At 40.2% G+C, this 22,062-nt stretch overlaps 1 protein-coding gene across 3 annotated transcripts in view; it reads right to left on the bottom strand.

The window, feature by feature from the left end:
• Positions 1-22,062, bottom strand: part of PRR5 (proline rich 5) — a 91,463-nt gene that overhangs the window by 6,048 nt on the left and 63,353 nt on the right. For all 3 annotated transcript variants that reach the window (XM_039341370.1, XM_039341368.1, XM_039341369.1), the window contains 4 exons: positions 17,386-17,434; positions 15,978-16,035; positions 7,726-7,817; positions 4,626-4,766 (listed from right to left, as the gene is read on the bottom strand). In XM_039341370.1, coding sequence (XP_039197304.1) covers positions 4,626-4,766; positions 7,726-7,817; positions 15,978-16,035; positions 17,386-17,434 — 340 coding nt within the window. The remainder of the gene's footprint in view (positions 1-4,625; positions 4,767-7,725; positions 7,818-15,977; positions 16,036-17,385; positions 17,435-22,062) is intronic.

Raw genomic sequence — 22,062 nt, 5'->3', positions numbered from 1 at the left:
CCCTTTTCCTTAGCTGTGCTACTCCCTTTTATTCTATTGGCTTTTGAAAGCCAATAGAATAGACTCTCTTGAATAGAGTCTAATTCTATTGGCTTTCAAAAGCCAATAGGAATTGTCCAGGCTGTCTCTGCCCTGCTGAGCCCGCCAAAAGTCCCATTCTGCAAACGGTGCTGCACCAGTTGAGTAATCCTCGACTTACGACCGGTTGGGGGTCGCGGCATTAAAAAGGTTGAGAACCACTGTGTTGGATTGAAATGAATGGGAAGTGCAGGGATGGAATTAGATTAGTTTGGACCAGGAGCTCTTTGCTAGAAGAGACGATAACTAGATGGTTTACCCATCCGTGTTCATCCATCAGAAAGGAATCTGCTTAACCTGGAGACGGAAAACATCCATATCAACCTTCTTAACTAGAAGATTCCTTTGGCTCACCTTAAGAAGCCTCCAGGATATCTGTCCACATGGTTAGATCACTAGCCATCAACCTACCCAGTTATCACTTGATGGCTGGCCAATAGTCCCATTTTATCTTCAATTTAACCTGTTTTTCCTTCAATTTATCTTCTTTCTTGGTTAGTTTCTTTTTCTGGGTTGGCCAGTTCATGGTCTTGCACAAGGGTCTTCAAACCTGGCCTTTTTATGACTTATGGACTTCAACTCCCAGAATTCCTCAGGCAGGCACACGTGCCTGGCTGAGGAATTCTGGGAGTTGAAGTCCACAAGTCATAAAAGGGCCAGGTTTGAAGACCCCTGATCTTCACAAACTCAACAGATGGGGCCGATTCAATAAGCAGATGATCCATGTTGTGCAAATGCAGCCACAAATGCATCCTGACAATACGATACGGATGGTGTTCTTGGACAGCAAAGGAAAAAATTATGTCCACCTTGAGTGTCTTGTGGGATAAAAAAGAGGCAGACACTTTTCTCCTGAATTCTCACTTTTGGATCTCAATTTGCAAGAAGAGGCAGAGCCACAGATTTGCAAGTGATTAACAAGCTGCACTGGGAACTAACTGCAGCAAATTAAAATAGCAACTTCAGGAGTGACACAACACATGTTTAAAAGGTGGGGGGGGGGTGTCATACAGCTGGCTTCTTGATTTATTTATTTTTTTCTCCTACTAGGATGTCTCTGTTAGTAGAAGGTCCTCTGAACAAAAAAGCAGGAAATTTTCAAGCTGCTTGAAAAGGAGCCAGGAATGACAAATGCCAGAGATTTAACAGAATCCTGCTTTCATATCCAGGCCATCTCTTTCTTCCGTTATTTCCTTTTTGTAACCTCTGATCGGAACAGGGGAGGACAAGATCATTAAAAAAAGAAAAGAAAAAGGCAGGGGGCAAAAAGGGCTGAGTTAAAGCAGCCCAAACAGAGCCAATTTGAAGAGGACCCAGATGGAAAGAGGCGACGCTGAAAAGCGGAAAGAGGAGCGGACATGGCACCGATCCAATTAAAACAATCCAATGGGATGAATTTTTTGCTCATATATCCAGAGGGACTGCTGTCAGAGAGAGCAACTGAAGTGCAAGTAGGACAAGTCATGGGTCAGAAATATCCCCTGCACAATGCTGCACCAAGCTTAAGAGTTAATTAGTGTTTGTCTTCACTGAGGGGTCCGCTCAGAATGACTCCCGCCTTCTGCAGCGAGAACGTTTTCTCTCTTGCATCTCAAGCAGGAACCGGCCTGGCGACTCTCTTGTGCAGGGGTCTTCAAACTTGGCCGCTTTAAGACTTCCCAGAGTTGGGAGTTGAAGTCCACAAGTTGGGAAAGGGCCGAGTTTGAAGACCCCTGTGCAAGATGATGAATTGGCCAACCCAGCAAAAGAAACCAACCAAGGAAGAAGATAAATTGAAGGAAAAAAACAGGTTAGGTGCCTATAGCAAGCAAAGACTTGGGGACTATTGGCCAGCCATCAAGTGATAACTGGGTAGGCCTTCCAAAAGAGCCTAAAGACCTGGCTCTGCCAACTAGTCCAGGGCCCCAATAAAGGTGTGTTATTCTGGAGAGGGAATAATAGAACAGGGGTCTTCAAACTTGGCCCTTTTATGACTTGTGGACTTCAACTCCCACAATTCCTCAGCCAGCGTGCCTGGCTGAGGAATTCTGGGAGTTGAAGTCCACAAGTCTTAAAACGGCCATTTTGGAGACCCCTGCTCTTGTGCTTCTCCAGCCTTAGGACACGGCTTCCATTCTCTGCTCACTCCCCAGATGGAGAGGCTCTCAAACCAACCTCCCTGTGTGTGTGTGTGTGTGTGTATCCTCGGATGGATTAAAAAAGGCCCAGTGGCAGCTGTGACCATGTGAGGGATGCTCCCCTCCCTTTTTTACATGCATTTTGACATTTTATGACCATCTGAACTTCCCTCACCTGCTTTGGCCCACTTTTCCTTCTGGAGCACAAAAGATAGGAATTTTTTAAAAGCTTTTTCTGATTTTCCTATGACGCTCTGCGGATTTTTAAAAATATTTTTGGTGCTATGATTTGCTTTGTTCTATTCTATATTGTTTGCTATTTTTATGGGACTGTGGAAAGCTCTCCGACTGAAGAGGCCAAATTTAAATGACATTTTAAAGAAACAATCTTGAAGCAGCGAATTAAAAGACATGCTATTAAAAAAAAACCCCTCTCCACATAGTTCACTTTTTTATGGCAGATATTTTAGGTGAGTTTCCCAAATAAGAAGCAATTTGGTTCTTTCTCCCCCCACCTCTCACAATGGCTGCAGTTTTCATTCATTACTGTATACAGGAATATGTACTAGTTCTGTTTCACTGGAAAAAGTTCTATACAATATTCTGGGAATCTTTGGCAGGTATACAATGTGATACAAATTTTAAGTGGCAATAAATGCAATAAAGATAATAAATACCATAACTTTATTTATTTGTATCCACACACATTTCTTTGGGCCTCCTAGCAAAGTTCAACAGCTGTGACTTGCAGAAAAGAAGCATCTTACAATATGTTGTCTCAAATAGCTGGGTAATCTGATTTGGATGCCTCACCCAGTTCCTAGAAGATAATTGAAAAGCTTCCCCAGCCAGGCTGGTGCCTGAAAATCTGAATTTATGAACAACTCCAAGTTCTCCATGCAGGAATGCTATTCCTTGGGGTAAGCATTAATAGGCAGATGGTGAAAGGACTGAAAACCATGAGTCTGATCAGATCTGCTATTTAAGAGGACAAAGACCAAGTAGAATGGATGCTACATTCATGTGTTTTTTGCATCTTCGTTGCAAAAAAAAGTGGTTTGGAAAGCGAGGCCCTTTTGATATGTCTATGGAGATTCTCAGTCATTCAGGTCATGGTTTTTCCCCAAAGGTGCTTTTTCAAAATACAAGTGGACTTTGTTTTTCCTTGAAGACGTTTCGCTTCTTCGTGTTCTGACTGAATGATGGAGGATGGAAGGATATATATTTCTTGCAGTCATCTGGTTGTTAGCATTCTTTCTGAGAGTCACTCAACCAGACGACTGCAAGGAATACAAAACCTGTCCATCCTCCACCCTTTCGTCAGAACTAAAGAAGCTTCTTGGAATGAGAAGCAAAACATCTTCAAGGAAAAACAAAGTCCACTTGCTTTTTGAAAAAGCAACTTTGGGGCCCGTTTGATGTATTTATATATTACGTATTGAGTTTTATATTCCCATCTTCTGTTCAGGAGCTCAAAGTGGCATTCACAGAACTTCGTCCCCAAGTTTTTCAATTACAATAACTCTTTGAGAGAAGGGCTGGTCCAAAATCACCCAGAGAGCCTCCATGTGTTACCACCCCCCCCCTTTTAGTCCAGCACCTTCACCACTACCCCACATCACAATGCTCTCTAATAGCTAAATCCAGAACAGGAATACAACTGGACAGACATTCTCTCCCTCAATCAAGGAAAGCATTAGAAAAGATATGTTCACTTTCAGACTGACGTCTTACAAAATATTCTACAGATTAAAATTCCACCCAGGAGCATCCATGAAGGAAGCAGAAAAAAGTCAAGATGATTTTTTTTTCAACATACAGGTAGCCCTCGACTTACGGCCATAACTGAACTGGCAATTACGGTCGTAATTCATGAAGGTTGTTAAACAGGTCAGCATATGACCACATCCAATTTTACAACTGGTTTTTTTTTTTTGCAGCTGGTGCAAAACAAACATGGCAGCTCTAAAGTAAACACCATGTCCGCTAAATGGATCCACTGTTGGCCGTTTTTTTTGTTCGCTTTTTTGCTAGAAACCGGAAGCAATCATTAGTTTCTAGCAAAATAAAAAGTTGTAAATTGCAGTCACATGACAGGGACCCTACAAATGGCCCTAAAGGCAGTCTGGTTGCTGAGCACCCAAAATGCTGCCACGTGACTGTAGTGCGTGTGCGTGTTCCCATCAGAACTTCGCATCTGGATAATAAGTACCCTTTGGGGGATCTGTTGTAGCTTCAAGGGGTCACGAAGTGATCGGTTGTAAGTCAAGGACCTACTTGCCCTCTGCACGTGCATTTCATGTAAAAGAGGGGCAGGGCTTTGCATCTGTGGGGGGCCATCTTGACTTTTCAACCCTCCTGTTCCATCTACCACTCAAAGCCTACAATTCAGTGAGGTGTGCACCACGGGCGAGCCAGAAAAATCCATACCTGTAGGATGAGTAACATTTGGACGATTGAAGGCGGAATCCTGGCGCGGGAACGGGACAAAGCATCTTCCAGTTTTATATTGAGAGTTATAATATTTCTGAAGTGCAACAGGGCCAGCTGACGGACAGGGGGTTCCTTCCCCTGCAGGAAACGAACAGACATTCTCAATTATTTGTAGAGTCTTGTGGATTTGAAATTCAAAAAGCCTATTCCCTGGTTGCCACTGAGTGAGCTAGAGGCTGCTCCTTCAACATTTAGTCCAGAAGAAGTATGGAACAACAAAGTTTCATTTGTTTTATGAATAATGGATTTTTATTAAATTATGAATTCAAGTTTGCAGAGAGTTAAGGGTTATTAGGATTTCGGTTATTGTATAAGTAGTAAATTTAAGTTGACTATGTTTAGTTTTCTTTTTTTTCTTCTTCTTTTTTTTGTAACCCTGTACTGAGCCCTGGGAAGTCAGGGGGGGGGAAGGGGGGGGAGGGGAGAGTATGGGTAGTATGTTCAATAGTTCAGATTTTGGTGATAGAGGATTGCTCGGGCATTTTCCCTCAGACCGCATCCAATTGAGAAGAAGAGGAGAGGGACAAGTAAGTAGAAAGATGGAGGAGAGAGGGAGGGGAGAAGAGGAGGAGGAGGTAGAAGGAAGGGGGAAGTGAAGAGATGAGAGGGGGATGCGGTCTGGGGGGAAATGGGTGAGCAATGTCGGAATTTGTGTGTTGTATTTTAATTTCTTATGTATCTGATTTTTTTTTCTTATGATTGTAATGAAAATAAAATAATAAAAATTGATAAAAAAAACCATTTAATCCAAATGAAAATACAGGTAGTCCTCAAATTGCAACGGTTCATTTAGTGACCGTTTAAAGTTACAACGGCACTGAAAAACGTGACTTATGAGCATTTTTCATCATTTTTTGCAACAGTCCCAAGATCGTGTGATCAACATTCAGAGGCTTGGCAACTGGTTCATACCTGTGACGGTTGATGTGTCCTGGGGTTCATGTGATCTCCTTTTCTGATCTTTTGACAAGCAGAATCAACGGGGAAGCCAGATTCACTTAACAATCGTGTTACTAACTGATCATCTTCAGTGATTCACTTAACAACTGTGGTAAGAAAGGTCATAAAATGGGGCAAAGCTCACAACCAATGTCTCTCTTAACAACAGAAAATTTGGGTTCAATTGTGGTTGTAAGTTGAGGACTACCTCTATTGGGATTCAGGATTGGTGAACTTTCTACGGCCTAATTTTTTGCTGCAATTTTTATAGATTTGAACCGTACTGATTCTTTTCCTCTGTAATAAATTATATTGGTTTATCTTCCCCCTCTTATGGGAATTTCGTAGTATTTTGTCTGCTGTCCTTGTAGCCAAGCACATTGGATTCTTACAAAATGGAGAGCCAAAAAACTGAAAATAATGTAAGAGCCTGAGCAACGAATTCTTAAACAAAAGTAACAGCGTTTAATCTGATGGATATTCCATGTCAGTGTTTCTAAACCTCAGCAACTTTTTAAGTCTGTGGACTTCAACTTTCAGCATGCTGACTGAGGAATTCTGGGAGTTGAAGTCCTCACTGCTTAAAATTGCAGAGGTTGATAAACAATGTCCTTCATCTTACATAGCACATTAAATTTATAACTTTTCAGAATATGTTTCTGAGGTAGGATCGGATGGGAAACCACTGAGTTATCCCAGCACTGGAGAATGCTGGACTAGGAAGTTGAAAAAAAAAAAAAACTACATACTAGTCAACACATACTGTTGCCACAAAACTACACGAAGTTAATGAGTCAGACTCAGATCAAGATTGTCCTTATGCACCTTGTAATAGTAGCTCTAATCATGAATTCTATGCAAGACTGGGGTGAAAATGGAGGTTAATGTTATGGAAGCACAAGGTTCTATGAAATTTAAGGCAAAAACAGAGCTTCAGGTTAGAGGGAAAAAACCCAGAATTTTCCTTTGAGAATACACATTGCTCAAAGAATAACTTATTCTGTAGAGAAATAGGAAATACTTAGGAACCCTAATTTTAATTTTTTTTCCAAGTGTGTGTTTTTAACTCTTCTGACTCTAGTGATTATTGTTTTTACATTTGTGTCGTAAGTACTGAGTTGCTTCTAAATCAGAGGAGTTTAGCATTATATTGGGATCTCTTTGGACCATTTCCTCTTCCCAGACCAATTTTTGCTTGGAAGTTCTTCAACAGTGCTGTGATTGGAACAGCCCCATACAGGTAGTCCTTAACTTACGACCACAATTGACCCCCAAATTTATGTTGCTAAGTGGAATACTTGTTAAGTGAGGTTTGCCCCATTTTACGATCTTTCTTGTCCCCATTAAGTGGATCATTGCAGTTGTTAAATTAGCAACATGGCTGTTAAGTGAATCTGACTTTCAAATTGACTTTGCTTCTCAGGTGGTCATAAAAGCTGGTCACATGATCCCTTGGACCCTGCAATCGTCCTAAATATGAACCAACTGCAAGCATCCAAATTCTGATCACGTGACCATGGAGGGGTGCTGCAAAGGTCATAAGTATGAATAGTAGTCATAAGTTACTTTTTCCAGCGCCGTTGTAATTTTGAATGTTCGCTAAATGAACTGTTTTTAAGTTGGGGATGACCACTTTTTGAATTCTTTCGCCACGGATTGCGGTGAGCATACCTATTTAACATTTAAAAAGAGTGTTTCCCTTTTTCTTTTCTCGGTTTATAAAATCAAAGATTGTTTTTAGTTATCTCGTGTGAGATGGCTCTATTTTCCCAAGAAGCAGAGATGTTCCAAATGGGCGAAACGCCAAACGGGCCTCTCTTGAATTACACTGCAATGGTTTAAAAAAAGATGCAGAAAGAGACTATTTTTGCACCAAAGGCCTTTTGGCCTTCTTCTCTGAAATGCTGTTCAACGTAGGGAGGAGCCGAGGGAAATAACCCGAATAGCACAGCAGAGAAGGACATTTTTATTTCAAATGTTTTTCCTGCATGGTATTTTGCTAGACTGCCTAGCGAAAGGCCTGCAGCTCTCTTCATCGATCATCGGAATTCCATTAACTGGTTTATCTGGATTCCAAAGCACCACAATTACATTTTACCTGCACAGGGTAGAAGATGGCCTGCAACATGGGCAGGACGTCACTGAAAAAGAAATCCCAGGTTTCAGCCAAGGTATCCAAAAGTTTCTGTCCTGTAAGTTAAAAACAAAAGGTGAGTTAAACTGAGGAACTTCTAAAACCGGGGTAGGCAACCTTGGCTCTTTTATGACTCATGGACTTCAACTCCCAGAATTCCTGAGCCAGCCATGCTGAGGGGAAAGAGAGAGGTTTCCAAGCTGAGCCATGCTGGCTCAGGAATTCTGGGAGTTGAAGTCCACGAGTCATAAAAGAGCCAAGGTTGCCTACCTCTGACCTAGGCCTAGGCTGCTTTATGACTCGTGGACTTCAATTCCCAGAATTCCTGAGCCAGCATGGCTCAGCTTGGAAACCTCTCTCTTTCCCCTCAGCATGGCTGGCTCAGGAATTCTGGGAGTTGAAGTCCACGAGTCATAAAAGAGCCAAGGTTCCTACCCCTGTTCTAAAACATAAGTAATTGCATAGAAGTACAGGAAGTTCTCGACTTACGACTGTAATGGAGGCTGCCCATTAGGGTCATAAAGCAGTCACGTTATAACCAGAAATATTTTTAGGAACTTTTTTATGGTGATCATTAAATGAACAGTGTGATTGTGAAGTGAAGTCGAATCCATTGTGTCCTATGGCCCGTTTTTGCTGAAAGCTAGAAGTAGCTTTCAACAAAAAGGTTGTCAATCATGGTCACATGACCATGGGATGCTGCAAACAGCAATAAATGTAGCCGGCTGCTGAGTGGATGAAATGCAGTCACGTGACTGTGCTGGGGGGGGGAAGCACCGACTGTTGGAACTTTGGGGGGAGGGGTCATAATTTCAAACGGTCGCTAAGTGACCAGTCATAAATTGAGAACCACCTATATGAAAGCCAACTACAGGTGATCCTTGATTTACGACCACAATTGAGCTCCCAAATTTCTGTTGCTATCCGAGACATTTGTTAAGTGAATTTTCTCCATTTTATGACCTTTTTTTCCACATTTGTTAAGTGAATCACTGCAGTTGTTAAATTAGTAGCACAGCTTTTAACGAGAAGCTGGCTTCCCCGCCGACTTTGCTTATCGGAAGGTCGCAAAAGGGGATCACGTGACCCCACCAGATACTGCAACCGTCATAAATATGAGTCAGTTGGCAAGCGTATGGATTTGGATCAGATGAACATGGGGATGCTGCAGTGGTCGCAAGTGTGAAAAACGGTCGTTAAGTCACTTTTTTCAATATTGTTGTAACTCTGAACGATCACGAACTGTTGCAAGTCAAGGACTACTTGTATTTCATAAAATCCAGGAACGAGAGGAAATTCTTTATTTTGTTCCCTTTCAAAAGTTAGATGGAAGGTAAAGGAGCTCTTCCCCAAATATACTGCATTTTCCACTTGAGACCCATAAGTGGATCTTGAACAATTATAGGGTAGATAATAAGCCGCACAGTGTCCCGAAATAAAAAAAAAAGTGTCTTGTCCAGGTGTGAGCCTGGCACTGTCTTGCTATCTGTTAAAGGAGTCGGTGTTTTTTCAGGCATCTGCTTTGAGTGTTGTGTTGAACTTTTTCTTAAAAAGTTCCAAGGATTCCCCAGACTTTTACTGGAAAATCCAGCTTGGAAAACAGGTTCCTTTAATGAATAACAGAAAAATGCCAGATTCACATTTGGGCAAGGTCCAAAGCAATTACTTTCCAAGTCTGTACAGCTTAATGCATTAACAACTACTGTATGGAAACTGTATTTTCAGATAATAGCTTATTGCATGCCATAATAGAGCTGAAAACTGAAGCATGCAAAACATTTTCAGATTAAACATCCCATTCCCAACGACCTGGGAATAATATTGCTTGGAAACAGAGGCCAGGACAAACTGTTTCAGAAGTGTTGGGAGTTACAGTTTTAAAACATTCTGCCTACCTCTCTAGGAAAAATGTTTCTCAACCATGCCAACTTTAAGATGGTGGCTGAGGAATTCTGGGAGTTGAAGTTCACCCATCTTAAAGTTGCCATGGTTGAGAAACAGGGTCCTAGAATGTTTTTGTCAGACATTTCTGGCCGTGGGCTTCAGGTTTCACCTCTTTTCATATGTGTATACATGATGCAACCAACTCTTTCATCTTCTGAGTCCTGCCTGGGTCTGGGTTGTTTTTAATTGCTTTACTTGTTTTTGCAGTTGTAATAAATTCATCCTCTTCCTCATCACAGCAAAGAGTACAGAGAAGAGCAACAAGGATGATTAGAGGACTGGAGGCTAAAACATATAAGGAACGCCTGCTGGAATTGGGCATGTCTAGTTTAATGAAGAGAAGGACGAGGGGGGACATGATAGCAGTGTTCTAATATCTCAGGGGCTGCCACAAAGAAGAGGGAGTCAAGCTATTCTCCAAAGCATCTGAGGGCAGGACAAGAAGCAACGGGTGGAAACTAATCAAGGAGAGAAGCAACCTAGAACTAAGGAGAAACTTTCTGACAGTTAGAATAATTAGCCAGTGGAACAACCTGCCTCCAGAAGCGGTGAATGCTCCAACACTGGAAGTTTTTAAGAAGAGACTAGACAGCCATTTGTCCGAAATGGTATAAGGTTTCCTACCTGAGCAGGGGGTTGGACTAGATGACCTCCAAGGTCCCTTCCAACATCATCATCATTATTATTATTATGGGTCATCGCACAGTCAGCCAGATGTTCAGATTGGATTTGGCATTTTGTCTATCTATCGAGTCCTTACCCAGGACCTGGGATAGGCAGATGTGGATGTTTGATGGTATTACAGATATCGTCGCAGGATGGAAGCAGTTCCTAATAAGGCCGCCTTTTGCAATTGACTAATAGCGAATTTGTCAATGCCAATGGTGTTCAAGTGGTGCTCCAGTTGTTTTGGGATTGCACCCAAGGAGCCTATGACTATTGGTACTACCCTTGCTTGCTTTTGCCACAGTCTTTCTATTTCTATTTGTAGGTCTTTGTATTTTGTTATCTTCTCCAGTTCTTTCTCTTCTATTCTGCTATCTCCAGGCACTGCCACGTCCACTATCCAGACTTTTTTGTCTTTCTTATCGACAATTGTTAAGTCTGGGGTGTTATGTTGCAGGTGCTTGTCTGTTTGAATTCTGAAGTCCCAGAGCAGTTTAATTTTATCATTTTCTATGACTTTCTCTATTTTATGATCCCACCAGTTTTTGCTTACAGGCAAATGATATTTTTTGCAGATCTTCCAATGCACCATTGTTGCTACTTTGTCATGCCGCTGCTTGTAATCAGTCTGTGCAATCTTCTTGCAACAGCTTACCAAGTGGTCCACTGTTTCTTCAGCTTCTTTGCATAGGCGGCACTTACTGTCTGTTGCTGTCTTCTCAATTTTGACTTTGTATGCATTTGTCCTTAAGGCTTGGTCTTGTGCAGCCAGAATTAGTCCCTCGGTCTCTTTCTTCAATTTTCCTGCTCTTAGCCATTGCCAGGTTTTATTATTATCTGCTTTCCCAGCTATTTTTTTCATGTATTGGCCATGTAGTGCTTTGTCTTCCCATGCCTCTATTCTGTTCTTCATTTGGTCTTTCTTGTAGGCCAGTTTGGTCTCTCCAGTAGTTAGTAAGCCTTCCTGATATACTAATTTCAGTGCATCTTCATCATTGTTCTTCAGATATTCTTCCAAAGCCATTTTTTCTTCTTCAACCATCTGATGTACTTGTAGCATTCCACGCCCACCTATTTGCCTTGGTAGATAAAGTCTATCAATGTCACTGCGTGGATGAAGGGCATGATTCATTGTCATTATTTTTCTGGTCTGCCTATCCATTGCTTTTAGTTCTGCTTGAGTCCAGTCCACTATTCCAGCTGTGTACCTAATGACTGGGATTGCCCAGGTGTTGATTGCCTTTATGGTATTTCCTCCATTGAGTTTGGACTTTAAGATCTTCTTCACTCTCTTGATGTATTCACCTCTAATCTTTTTCTTGACTTCAGTGTGCTTGATGTTGTCAGCTTGAAGGATACCCAAGTATTTGTAGTACTCTTCCTCATCCAGACTCTTAATGTTATTTTCGTGGGGCATCTTGATTCCTTCAGTTTTCATTATTTTTCCTTGTTTGATAGTAAGTGTGGCACATTTGTCCAAGCCAAACTCCATTACAATATCTTGGCTATATATACGGACAGTGTTGAGCAGCGATTCTATTTCAGATGATGTTTTTCCATACAGCTTCAGATCATCCATGTAAAGGAGGTGGGATAGTCTGGCAGATGTTTTTGATGTTTGATAGCCATGTCCTGAGTTATTCAGTATTGTTGACAGAGGAAACAGTGCAATAACAAATAGTAATGGTGATAATGAATCTCCTTGAAATATTCCTCTCTTGATATTAACCTCTCCCAGCCTCTCACCATTGATCTGCAACTGTGTTTTCCATTGTGCCATCGATCTTTGCACAAATTTTCTGATGTTTCTACTGACTCCTGTTATTTCTAGGCACTTTATTATCCAATCATGTGGCAGAGAGTCAAATGCCTTTTTGTAGTCAATCCATGCCACATTCGGGTTGGTCTTCCTTCTCTTGCAGTTTTCCAAGATCATTTTGTCTATTAGGAGTTGATCTCTGCTATTGGGGCGGTTTCCTTTCTGCTCAGGTGGAAAGAGATTGTTTTCAACTAGATGCTGTTGCACTGCATCAGCTACTACACCAGTTAGTAATTTGAAAGTTGTTGGTAAGCAGGTAATTGGCCTGTAGTTACCTGGTGTTGCCCCTTTTGCTGGATTTTTCATTATTAGGTAGGTTTTCCCAGTTGTTAGCCACTTTTCAATTTCTCCTCCTTGTAGTATATTGTTGAACTGTTTGGCAATGAGTGGGTGTATAACAGTTAGATGTTTCAACCAAAACCCATGCAGTTCATCTTCACCTGGTGCTGACCAATTTTTGATTTTCTTTGCTCTTTTTTCTACCATTTTTGTTGTTATTACTAGTTCTTTCATTTCAACTTCTGTTTTATTTGCATCCACCTCTTTTAACCAAGCCGCATCCTTGTTGTATTTCTTTGGGTTATCCCATATCTGCTTCCAGAACTGCACTGTTTCTTCCTTGTCAGGTACTGACTGATTCATTGCAGTTTCTCCATTGATGGATTGGTAGAAACGTTTCTGATTGGATTGAAATTGGAGGTTCTGCCTATAGTTTGAAATTCGAGCTTCATATCTACTGATTTTCCTGGCTATAGCTGTTATTTGTTGCTTTATTATTTCTAGTGCTTCCTTGATCTTCCTTGTTTCTAAGTGGTATTTCTTGATTAGGTATTCTTTGGTCTTCTTGTTCTTCAGCTTCTTTTCTTTCATCTGTTCTAGCTTGCTTGCATGTGATCTTAACTTGCTGATCTTATTTTCTAGTCTAACCTTCCATTTTTCTGGTGCACTGTTTGTTTGTTTTTCTTTTTGTTGATTTTGCATCCCAGGTATTCTGTTATAACTGCAGCTGTGCTGTACATTAGTTGGTTTGTTTCTTGCAGTGAATTGGTGCTTATACTTGATATTGCAGTATTTGCATCTTTTAATGCTTGTGCTAGCTGTTTCTTTGGAACAAGCTTCAATGCAGGCAGCCTTATTCTGTTGTTTTTGTGCTGTTCTAGATGCTCAGTTATTCTTTGTTTCAATTCTTTTATTTCTTTAGTTAGAGGGTTTTGTTCTTCCTGAGGAAGAGTTGCCTGGTTTCCAAATGAGAACAGTTGTATATCTCTGCTGGATTCCTTCACTGCCAACTCCCCCTGGTTTGCCTCTACATTCTGAATTACTTCTGGTAAGGCTTTGATTTCTTTGCCCTGGGTAAACCTTTGCAGTTCGTCCAATTCTGTTTCTGTGAATACTTTATTTCGTGTTATAAATCGGCGTTGATCTGCTAGTCTCTGTTCTGTTATTTCTGATTCTGGATGTTGTTCTTTCCAGAACTGGTGCATTCCTTTTAGATATCCTCGTCTTGTTGGACTTGATCTGTAGTAACAGATCATTATTTCTTTGTTTTCCATCACTGTGTATCTGCGACGGGTAAACATCTTTTCTTCCAGTAGTTCTGCAGCTGCTGGCCCTGGTTGCTCAGCCAACAGTCCTGAGTCCTGTAACCCATTTTTCACCAGATATCCAGGAACTCCAATATCTAGTGCGGACCTTGTTAACCCGGGCGACGTCCGAGCCGGTATGGCATTCTGAAATTTACGTCTCACCATATTTTTTATGGGAGAGACACTCTTTGTCTGACTCCTCTGATGAGACCTGTCCAGTATGGTTGAACCTCTGGCATAGCTCTCATCTTCCTAAGAGTACACAAGCCCCACAACCACGTCAAGGTAGTGCCTCACTGGGGGATTATTATTATTATTATTATTATCATTATCATTATTATTATTATTATTAACGTGGCAATGCTGTGTTCCTCAGTCCATAGAAAAATGGACACTCCAGCCAGGGTGCAAAGGGACTTTTACAGTCAAGTAAAATCAAGGCCTTGGAAAAGCAGAGTGCTTCTCCTGCAAACTCAGGGAGAGCCCTACTTTAAAGAGCCAGCAAATGATCCTAAGGGGGAACCAAATCTCAGCTACTCTTTGCTCAGATTTGTTAGGTAAATTTCATTTCCTTGCCTGCCAGGCAAAGCCACTGGTTTGTGGTCAGGATGGAAGAAAAGGTAGGACTGCAGTGTTTCTCAACCTTGACCATTTTAAGGCATGTGGACTTCAACTCCCAGAATTCCACAGCCAGCATTGCTGGCTGTGGAATTCTGGGAGTTGAAGTCCACATGCCTTAAAATGGTCAAGGTTGAGAAACACTGTGTAGGAGGTTGATGTGCATCAAGGATGTTTAATTAGGGCTGTGCAAGCATGAAAAGGATTTGCAGGGGACGCTTCAGAAAACGTGCAGGAGCACCAATTGCGGTGCGGGAGGGTGAATATGAATAGGAATGAAGACCCCCCCCCCTCCCCAGCACAGGGCAATCAAGTGAATGCAAAGTAGTTTTATATACAAGCTTAATGCAAAGCATATTATAATATCTTAACTATAGGAGTTTATGTATGTGTAGAGGGACCAAGCTTAATAGTAAGTACATATACTAATAAAGTCTACAAGTATACTAGAAGAGGTTTTAACGAAATGATTTGAATTCTACTCTTTTAAGTTAGAATGCAAAACCATCAGCTGCTGATTTCCCCTCCTCCCATGCCAGCTTATCCACAGGTTTAGGAATGCTAATCTCCTCTCCATAACTAAAACAAAGTTTATTCTTCTCACTTTTTCTGAACTCATCCTTGTCCTGTTCTACAGCACCTGGTATGTCTGCTTTGTCATTCTCCATTGTCCAAGGCCTGATTTCCTTCTGGCCTCTCTTGCTTTACTTTTCACCTTTCATCTTTATTTTTTACTCCAGCAGCATTTCCTGTCCCCACCTTCTGGTCTACCAGCTCTGGCATCTTTTGCAGGTAGTCCTTGACTTACGACAGTTCATTTAGTGACCGTTCGAAGTTACAGTGGCACTGAAAAAAGTGACTTATGACATTTTTTTCACACTTGTGACTGTTGCAGCATCCTGGAGTCACATGATCCCCCTGTGACAATCAAAGTCAATGGGGAGACCGGATTCACTTAACAATCGTGTTACTAATTTAAGAACTGCAGCGATTCACTTTAACAAATGTGGCGAGGAAAGTCGTAAAATGGGACAAAACTCCCTCAACAAATGTCTCGCTTAACAACATACATCTTGGGCTCAATGGTGGTCGTACTGTTAAGTTGAGGACTATCTGTATACTTCTTTCTTTCAAAACCTACAGGCCAGCTTGCAGGTGATTCTAAGAAGTTTAAACGTTTTTTTCTTTTCCTTTTTTTCTCTCTCAATGCTTTTGCGCCTAAGCTATGCCCTTGATTGTCAAACCACAAGAGAAAACAACACTAATCTTGACTCTTGCACATAATACTTTTGCTTCAGGGTAGTCCATTCTTCCAGATGCCTCTTTAAAGCAGTGTCATTTTTCAGGTTTGCCCATGAACCAGAAAAAAAGACCCAGCTACTTTAAAGAGTCATCCCCGGCTTAAAGCAACTCTGTGGCTGTTTCACGTGACTGCTTAAAGCAGTTGTATCCACTCTCAGACCGTGTGTACAGGAGTCTGAAAAAAAGGATACTGCTGCTTTAAAGAAATACAGTGCTTGCATTCCTATGTCCTGTTAGCACCTCTTTAAAATCATTTTGAAACATACACAGCCCCTAATCACCTTCATAAAACCGGATCTTATCCCTCAGGATCACCATGCCTTTTGTAAGGAGCTGGTTCTGGAAAGAGAGCACAAAACAGTGTCAATTTTCATTACACACTGTACTTAAACCACATTAAGTTTATTTTTAATGACAGCTCATTAGAAAAAGGGTTGTTCACAGGCTTTTATTATTTGGCCTTTGCACACAATACTACATTGTGTGGGATTTCCCATCTTACCATATAATGGCAGAAAAAAGAGAAAACCTTCAAAAGATCTTTATCCCTTTGAAATGGGATAGAGGGTAGAATTATACAGCCGAATTCTTAGTGTTTATATGTAGCTTTGAGATGAGGCCAAGGAAAAGCAGATACACTTAGTATTTCCTTTAAATCTTGGTATTTAAGATTTGGTATTTGTCTTTCAATTAGTTTGCATTGTATCAGCTTGTAATTCTTGCTGAAAATATGGACTACCTTCTTTAGTATTTGGTATCAAAATATGCTAAAGGACCCATTCTGAAGATGCCCTATTATCAGAAGTATTAATTAGTATTGTTGTTGACATTATTATTGTTATTATTCGATATTTTGGGAATCGTAGCTCCTACATTAACTTTATGCCCTATATGGGGGGGGGGGTTGACCCCACTCTCTCAGAGTTTAGAAAATCAATAAGGATGCAATAGTTGCATTCACTTTATGATTTAAGTATTTGTAGATTTTGTTAATTCCTTTTAATTCTCATCTGAGCAAGGGGGCAGAGAAGAAATCTATTAAGCAAGCAAATAATTTGGAAGCTGTTTAAATCAAAGGTTCTAATTGTCCAGACCTATTTCTTACCAAACATGGTACTTATTAAGAAGAACAGATTTATATCTAGGGGGACCATAGTCAAGACTGTGATTAAAGCCAGCTGTCATCTTGATTTTATTTTTTACTCTCCTGAAATCAATATCTTACGTAAACTAAATATATTACAGTATTTTGGAAAGCTAGCATTTTAAAACATCCTTCTTGAAAGTATATATACTCTTTTCAAATATAACATACATGTTTTAGACGCTGATCCATACATGCCAATTATTTGTCCCCACAGAGAACCATTTTGCAAGTATTTTGCAAATTACCGTGACACAAAACCCACCTTTTTATTGGACTAGAACTGGCTTACAAGGAATCTTTGCCGCCTGAGAACAATGATATGCAATTCTAGTGGGATCCAGGCCCAAAGCAAGCATGGAACCTGAAGCATCTTAAGATGAGGCACAGTGCAAATAACCAAATAGAAAATGTCGGTACTTAAATTTCATAGGTGGGCAATATCAGCTATCAGTAATGTATTTGGCAACTTGCTTCAGCTAATAATAAAGCTTTCACTAAAACAGTAAAAGAGAAATCACAACAAAACAGAAGATTATACGAACCTGTAAATATTCAGTGAAAAAAGATCCCAACTCCGTTTTCAGAAGCTGCCTGTTCCAAAAAATATATATATTATAATAGATGAAAAGGATCATCGTATTTTAGTATACTTTATGTTATTCATTGTTATTGTATTATAAATACACAGATTGTCAGAGAAGATAATGCTTTACTGGAATTCTCTAACTTGAGTCCTGGCAACACAGAAATAAGCCACCTTCTCTGTATGATCTTTTGTTTCCCACCCAAATAGCAATCAAACCTAATTCTAGTAATAGGTAATACTATTGTTTCTTAAATAAAATCTCTTTTTAAGCCAAGTTCTAATTGAGATGGTTTCATAAAGATACAATAAGAAAACGATCTGGACATGCCTTGGCCAAATTTATTAAATTTCAAAGAAGTAGGTTAGAAATTGGAAGATTGTTGAGTTCTAGTCCCATCTTAGGCACAAAGCCAGCTGGGTGACTTTAGGTCAGTCATGCTCTTGTCAATGGCCACCCGCATCTGAAAAACCTTGCCATGAAAACTGCAGGGACTTGTCCAGGCAGTCTCCAAGAATCGGACATGATTAAATGGAAGGGAAAAAAAAAACGTGTGAGAAATAGACAGAGGTTCTCCATACAGATTTCTCAGAACAAAATCGCAAAATTAATGATTGCACAATAGTGGTGGACCAAAGTATATTAAAGCTTCCTAGATGGAACTTGGTTCTCCCTGGTGGTCCAGCTTCTCCCAAGTTTGAAACCGGAATTAAGACTCACATGGATTGGCTGGTGGTTCACTAAGCTGAGAAAATGGCCATGTTATATCCATCATGATGTAATGCAATCCCATCAGTTGTGCTCGTTTGCTACTTGGCTTACAGGCAGCTGTACAATTCCTTATTTCTTACATCCAAATGGGAAGGAAGAATCAAGGGATCAGGAAACACAGCGGTAAAGACTTTAGTGTTATAATTTCTTGCCTTTTTACAATTTAAGAGCCAGGATGAGATAGTAACAAATGTAGTCTCAAATCAGCCTTAGGAAATGGGTGGTGTCACCGACTTCCTTGGTTTTAGAACAGGAAATGTATCTTTCTAGTGGCAGAAATTCTATCCAGTTCACAAAGCTGAAGATTCTGCTTTCTTGCAATTTTGTACATGTTAAACATGAGGCTCTAATTAAGGATCATCATGATCTTATCTTCATAGCTGAATGTATTTTTAAGTGTATACTTAAAGATCAATGAATATGCTCAAAAATCAAAGCTGCTAATGAGAATTATGTTTTGTTTTAAAAAAAGAAATAAGGAAATATTTTTATTAGAAATAAGCAAAGAACATTAATCACAGCTTTTCTCTGGATCGATGACCTTCATTTGAGGAGGAAGAACAGGGCCAAAACAAAAAGCAGAATAACTCCATTTTATTCCAGCCCCATGGATTCTGATAAAGATGTGGCCACCAAATCAGATACTGCTTAGTGTAGCTGCTGAGAGCAAAGCCTGAGGGGTATAGGAACCCTACATTACTTGGAAGACTCTTATGGTAAGAGTGATCTTCTAAGAAGAAGCTACAGGTACTCCTCGACCTACAACAGCTCATTTAGTGACGGTTCAAAGTTACAACCGCACTAAAAAAAATGACTTATGAAAAGTGACTTTCACACTTAACAATCTTTGTAGCATCCCCATGCCCATGTGATCAAAATTCAGATGCTTGACAATTGGTTCATATTTATGACGGTTGCTGTGTTCCAAGGTCATGTGGTCACTTCTGATAAGCAAAGTCAATGGGGAAGCCAGATTCACTTAACAACTGAATTACTAACTGATCAACTGCAATGATTCACTTAACAACTGAGGCAAGAAAGATTGTAAAATGTGGCAAAACTCACTTCACAAATGTATCACTTAACAACAGAAATTTTGGGCTCAATTGTGGTCAGAAGCCGAGGATTATCTATATTGATATTTATTAAATGATTACACCATTCAATACTTTTTTTTTTTTTTGCCTCTGCAAGTGGCTATCCATATATATTCAGGTTTCATGCTTTTTCCTTTTGGTGGTACCCAGGATTGTGGAAAGCATAGGTAAACAGCAAGAAGCTGTGAGCAAAAGAAATTAGGAATTAGGAATAGGATAGGATAGGATACCATAGAATAGAATAGAATAGAATAGAAGAGAAGAGAAGAGAAGAGAAGAGAAGAGAAGAGAAGAGAAGAGAAAAGAAGAGAAGAGAAGAGAAGAGAATAAAGCTCATACTTATCACTGTAGCTGGATCCCAAGGTCAGGTGATCCCCTTTTGAAAAGCAAAATGAATGGGGAAGCCAGATTCACTTAACAACTGTGGCACGAAAAGTCGTAAAATGGGACAAAACTCACTTAACAGATGTCTCACTTAACAACAGAAATTTTGTGGTCGTTAAGTCGAGGACTACCTGTATTGTGGTCTAAATAGGTATGATCAATACTCGCTATACCTGAGTGCAAGCCAGGACTTTCCAAGAATGGCACTTTTCCTTGATAGTCTGCAAACACTTGTAACAATGACGGAGGAAGCTTAGCTTCAAATCCTCTCTGATTAGGGAACCTGCTTTCGTATTGACTTTAGACTCTACTTCTTAACTGCTGGTGTCAGACTCTGAGTGCCTTGTATCTTGGAACTGCTACACTACCTAGCAATTTTACCCAGACTGCTTCTTCCACTATTGACCTTAACTTTTACTACTCCGTGACTCTTTCAAAGAACAGGACTGTGAGTCGGTGCCATGTGGAAAAGCATCTTGAAGCTTCTTGGAAGACCCCCACACACCAAATTCCATTCTGATCAGCTAAGTTCTTTTAAGCAAAAGAGAACTTGCATTTCAAATGAGAAAAAGTGGGTGGGAAGCTCCCAAAACTGGTTCAGACTTGTTGATGGGACTTCTTAAGTCACTCGCATATGCTTAGAGTTGATAGCAGCTGTCTGTTCAGTTTCCTGTTCATTTTCCTGGAGGCACAAGGTTCACTCTTAGGTTAGACATTGTGCTTCAGAGACTGGACTCACAACTTATTTCACCTCGATTCTATTTTAACCCACCCTCTCCCACTCAGCATGCTTATTCAAGTCTATCCAATTTCGCAATTGTTTAAAAAGAAAACTATTCAATTTTAAAAATGTAAATCTGGAATTGCTTTTGCGTGCATGTCCCAAAGATTTTTTTTTTCCAAGAAGCAACTGGACTTTCTTGTTTTTCTTTGAAGATGTTTGCTTCTCATCCAAGAAGCTTCTTTAGCTCTGACTGGATGGTGGAGAATGGAAAATTTATATTCCTTGCAGACAGCTGCTCATTCACAAAACAACAACAACAAAAAAAACACAACTCTTTGGGACAACCATGACCTGGATGACTGAGAATCTCCATAGAGATTTCGCTATTGCATGGATTTTGGTTACATCTTTTCAGAGTACATAACTTTTTCTATTATGGTATGCAATTTGGCAGGCTATTTTTTTTTTTTTGACGTAAACGCCCCTTGCATACATTTTTTTCCTGTGCAATGTTCCAGGGAACATATGTTTTTCTGCCACTTCAACAAATATGAACCAATTCTGTCACGTCTGTAAGTTAATATAAACTTTCTTTTTTTCCTTGCCAAGAATAACAGATGTCCCCATTCTCAGCTGATTTCTGTCATCTCTGCTTACAAGACAGCCCAGCCTTTCCAGTGAAGATGCCTTTTTTTAAAACTTGTATTTCTAATGATATTTGACACATATCACAAATATCAATGCTGTTGTAACTTCGGTCACTAAACGAATAATTATAAGTTGAGGACTACCTGTATTCTTCCTTATATGTTGCATTGCTACTTTTTCTCTAGAGATAATATTGATTACAACTTTTCCATAGCTTTTAAGTATTATAATTGTTCTATATATTATAGATTGGTAATTTTACTATTCTTATTCTCAACAATCCTTTAGTTGCCTTATATAAATTGCATCATACTTTATTGTGTTGATTTTATGTCCCAAATTCTTAAACTTTAACTTACAATCTCACTTGTATTGTTAGATGATTTTATAGCTTGTTTTACGCTAATCAACGTAGATGCTTATGTTATGTTTTGTTGTTCAATGACTGAAATAAAATGATGGACTAATTGGCAAATTGAAAGGCCAGATGCTTGAGGATCTGGTATGGGGATTCTCTCCATGGGAAATGAAATCCATACTGGCAGCAAGGCCTGGCTGGATGACACTTATAGCATTCTGCATTTCTGCGTCCCTACCTACATTTGTGGTAACTGACTCTACCCATTGCTGGGTCCGTGCATGGATTTCACTGATATTAGAGCAACCAGAGTTGCCGAAAAAAACATCCTGTCCATCTCATTGCACTTTAAAGGGCATGAATTCTGTAATCTGTGCAAAGTTGACATACAGTTGACATCAGATCATGTGGCTCCTATTGGACACCCATGGGAACAACACCTTACAAGCAAGAGCCAAAAAGCCAAGATGGTGGTCACCAACCAGTTACTAAAGCTGCCATCTTGAATTTTTGACCCGATCTGCGGATGGCAAGCTTGCAACTAACACAACCCACCAAAGGCAATCACTTGTTTTGTTGTTTGGCTTATTGGGTAGATCTTTTCTTTTTCATCCCAGTGACTTTCAGGTACATTGGACTGTGACACGTGCATC

The sequence above is a fragment of the Crotalus tigris genome, unplaced genomic scaffold, assembly GCF_016545835.1.
Source record: "Crotalus tigris isolate CLP2741 ecotype Arizona unplaced genomic scaffold, ASM1654583v1 scf7180000017764.6130737, whole genome shotgun sequence".
Taxonomy (NCBI): Eukaryota; Metazoa; Chordata; class Lepidosauria; order Squamata; family Viperidae; genus Crotalus; species Crotalus tigris.
The sequence above is the reverse complement of the archived record's forward strand: the minus strand, read 5'-3'. Positions and strand labels throughout refer to the sequence as shown.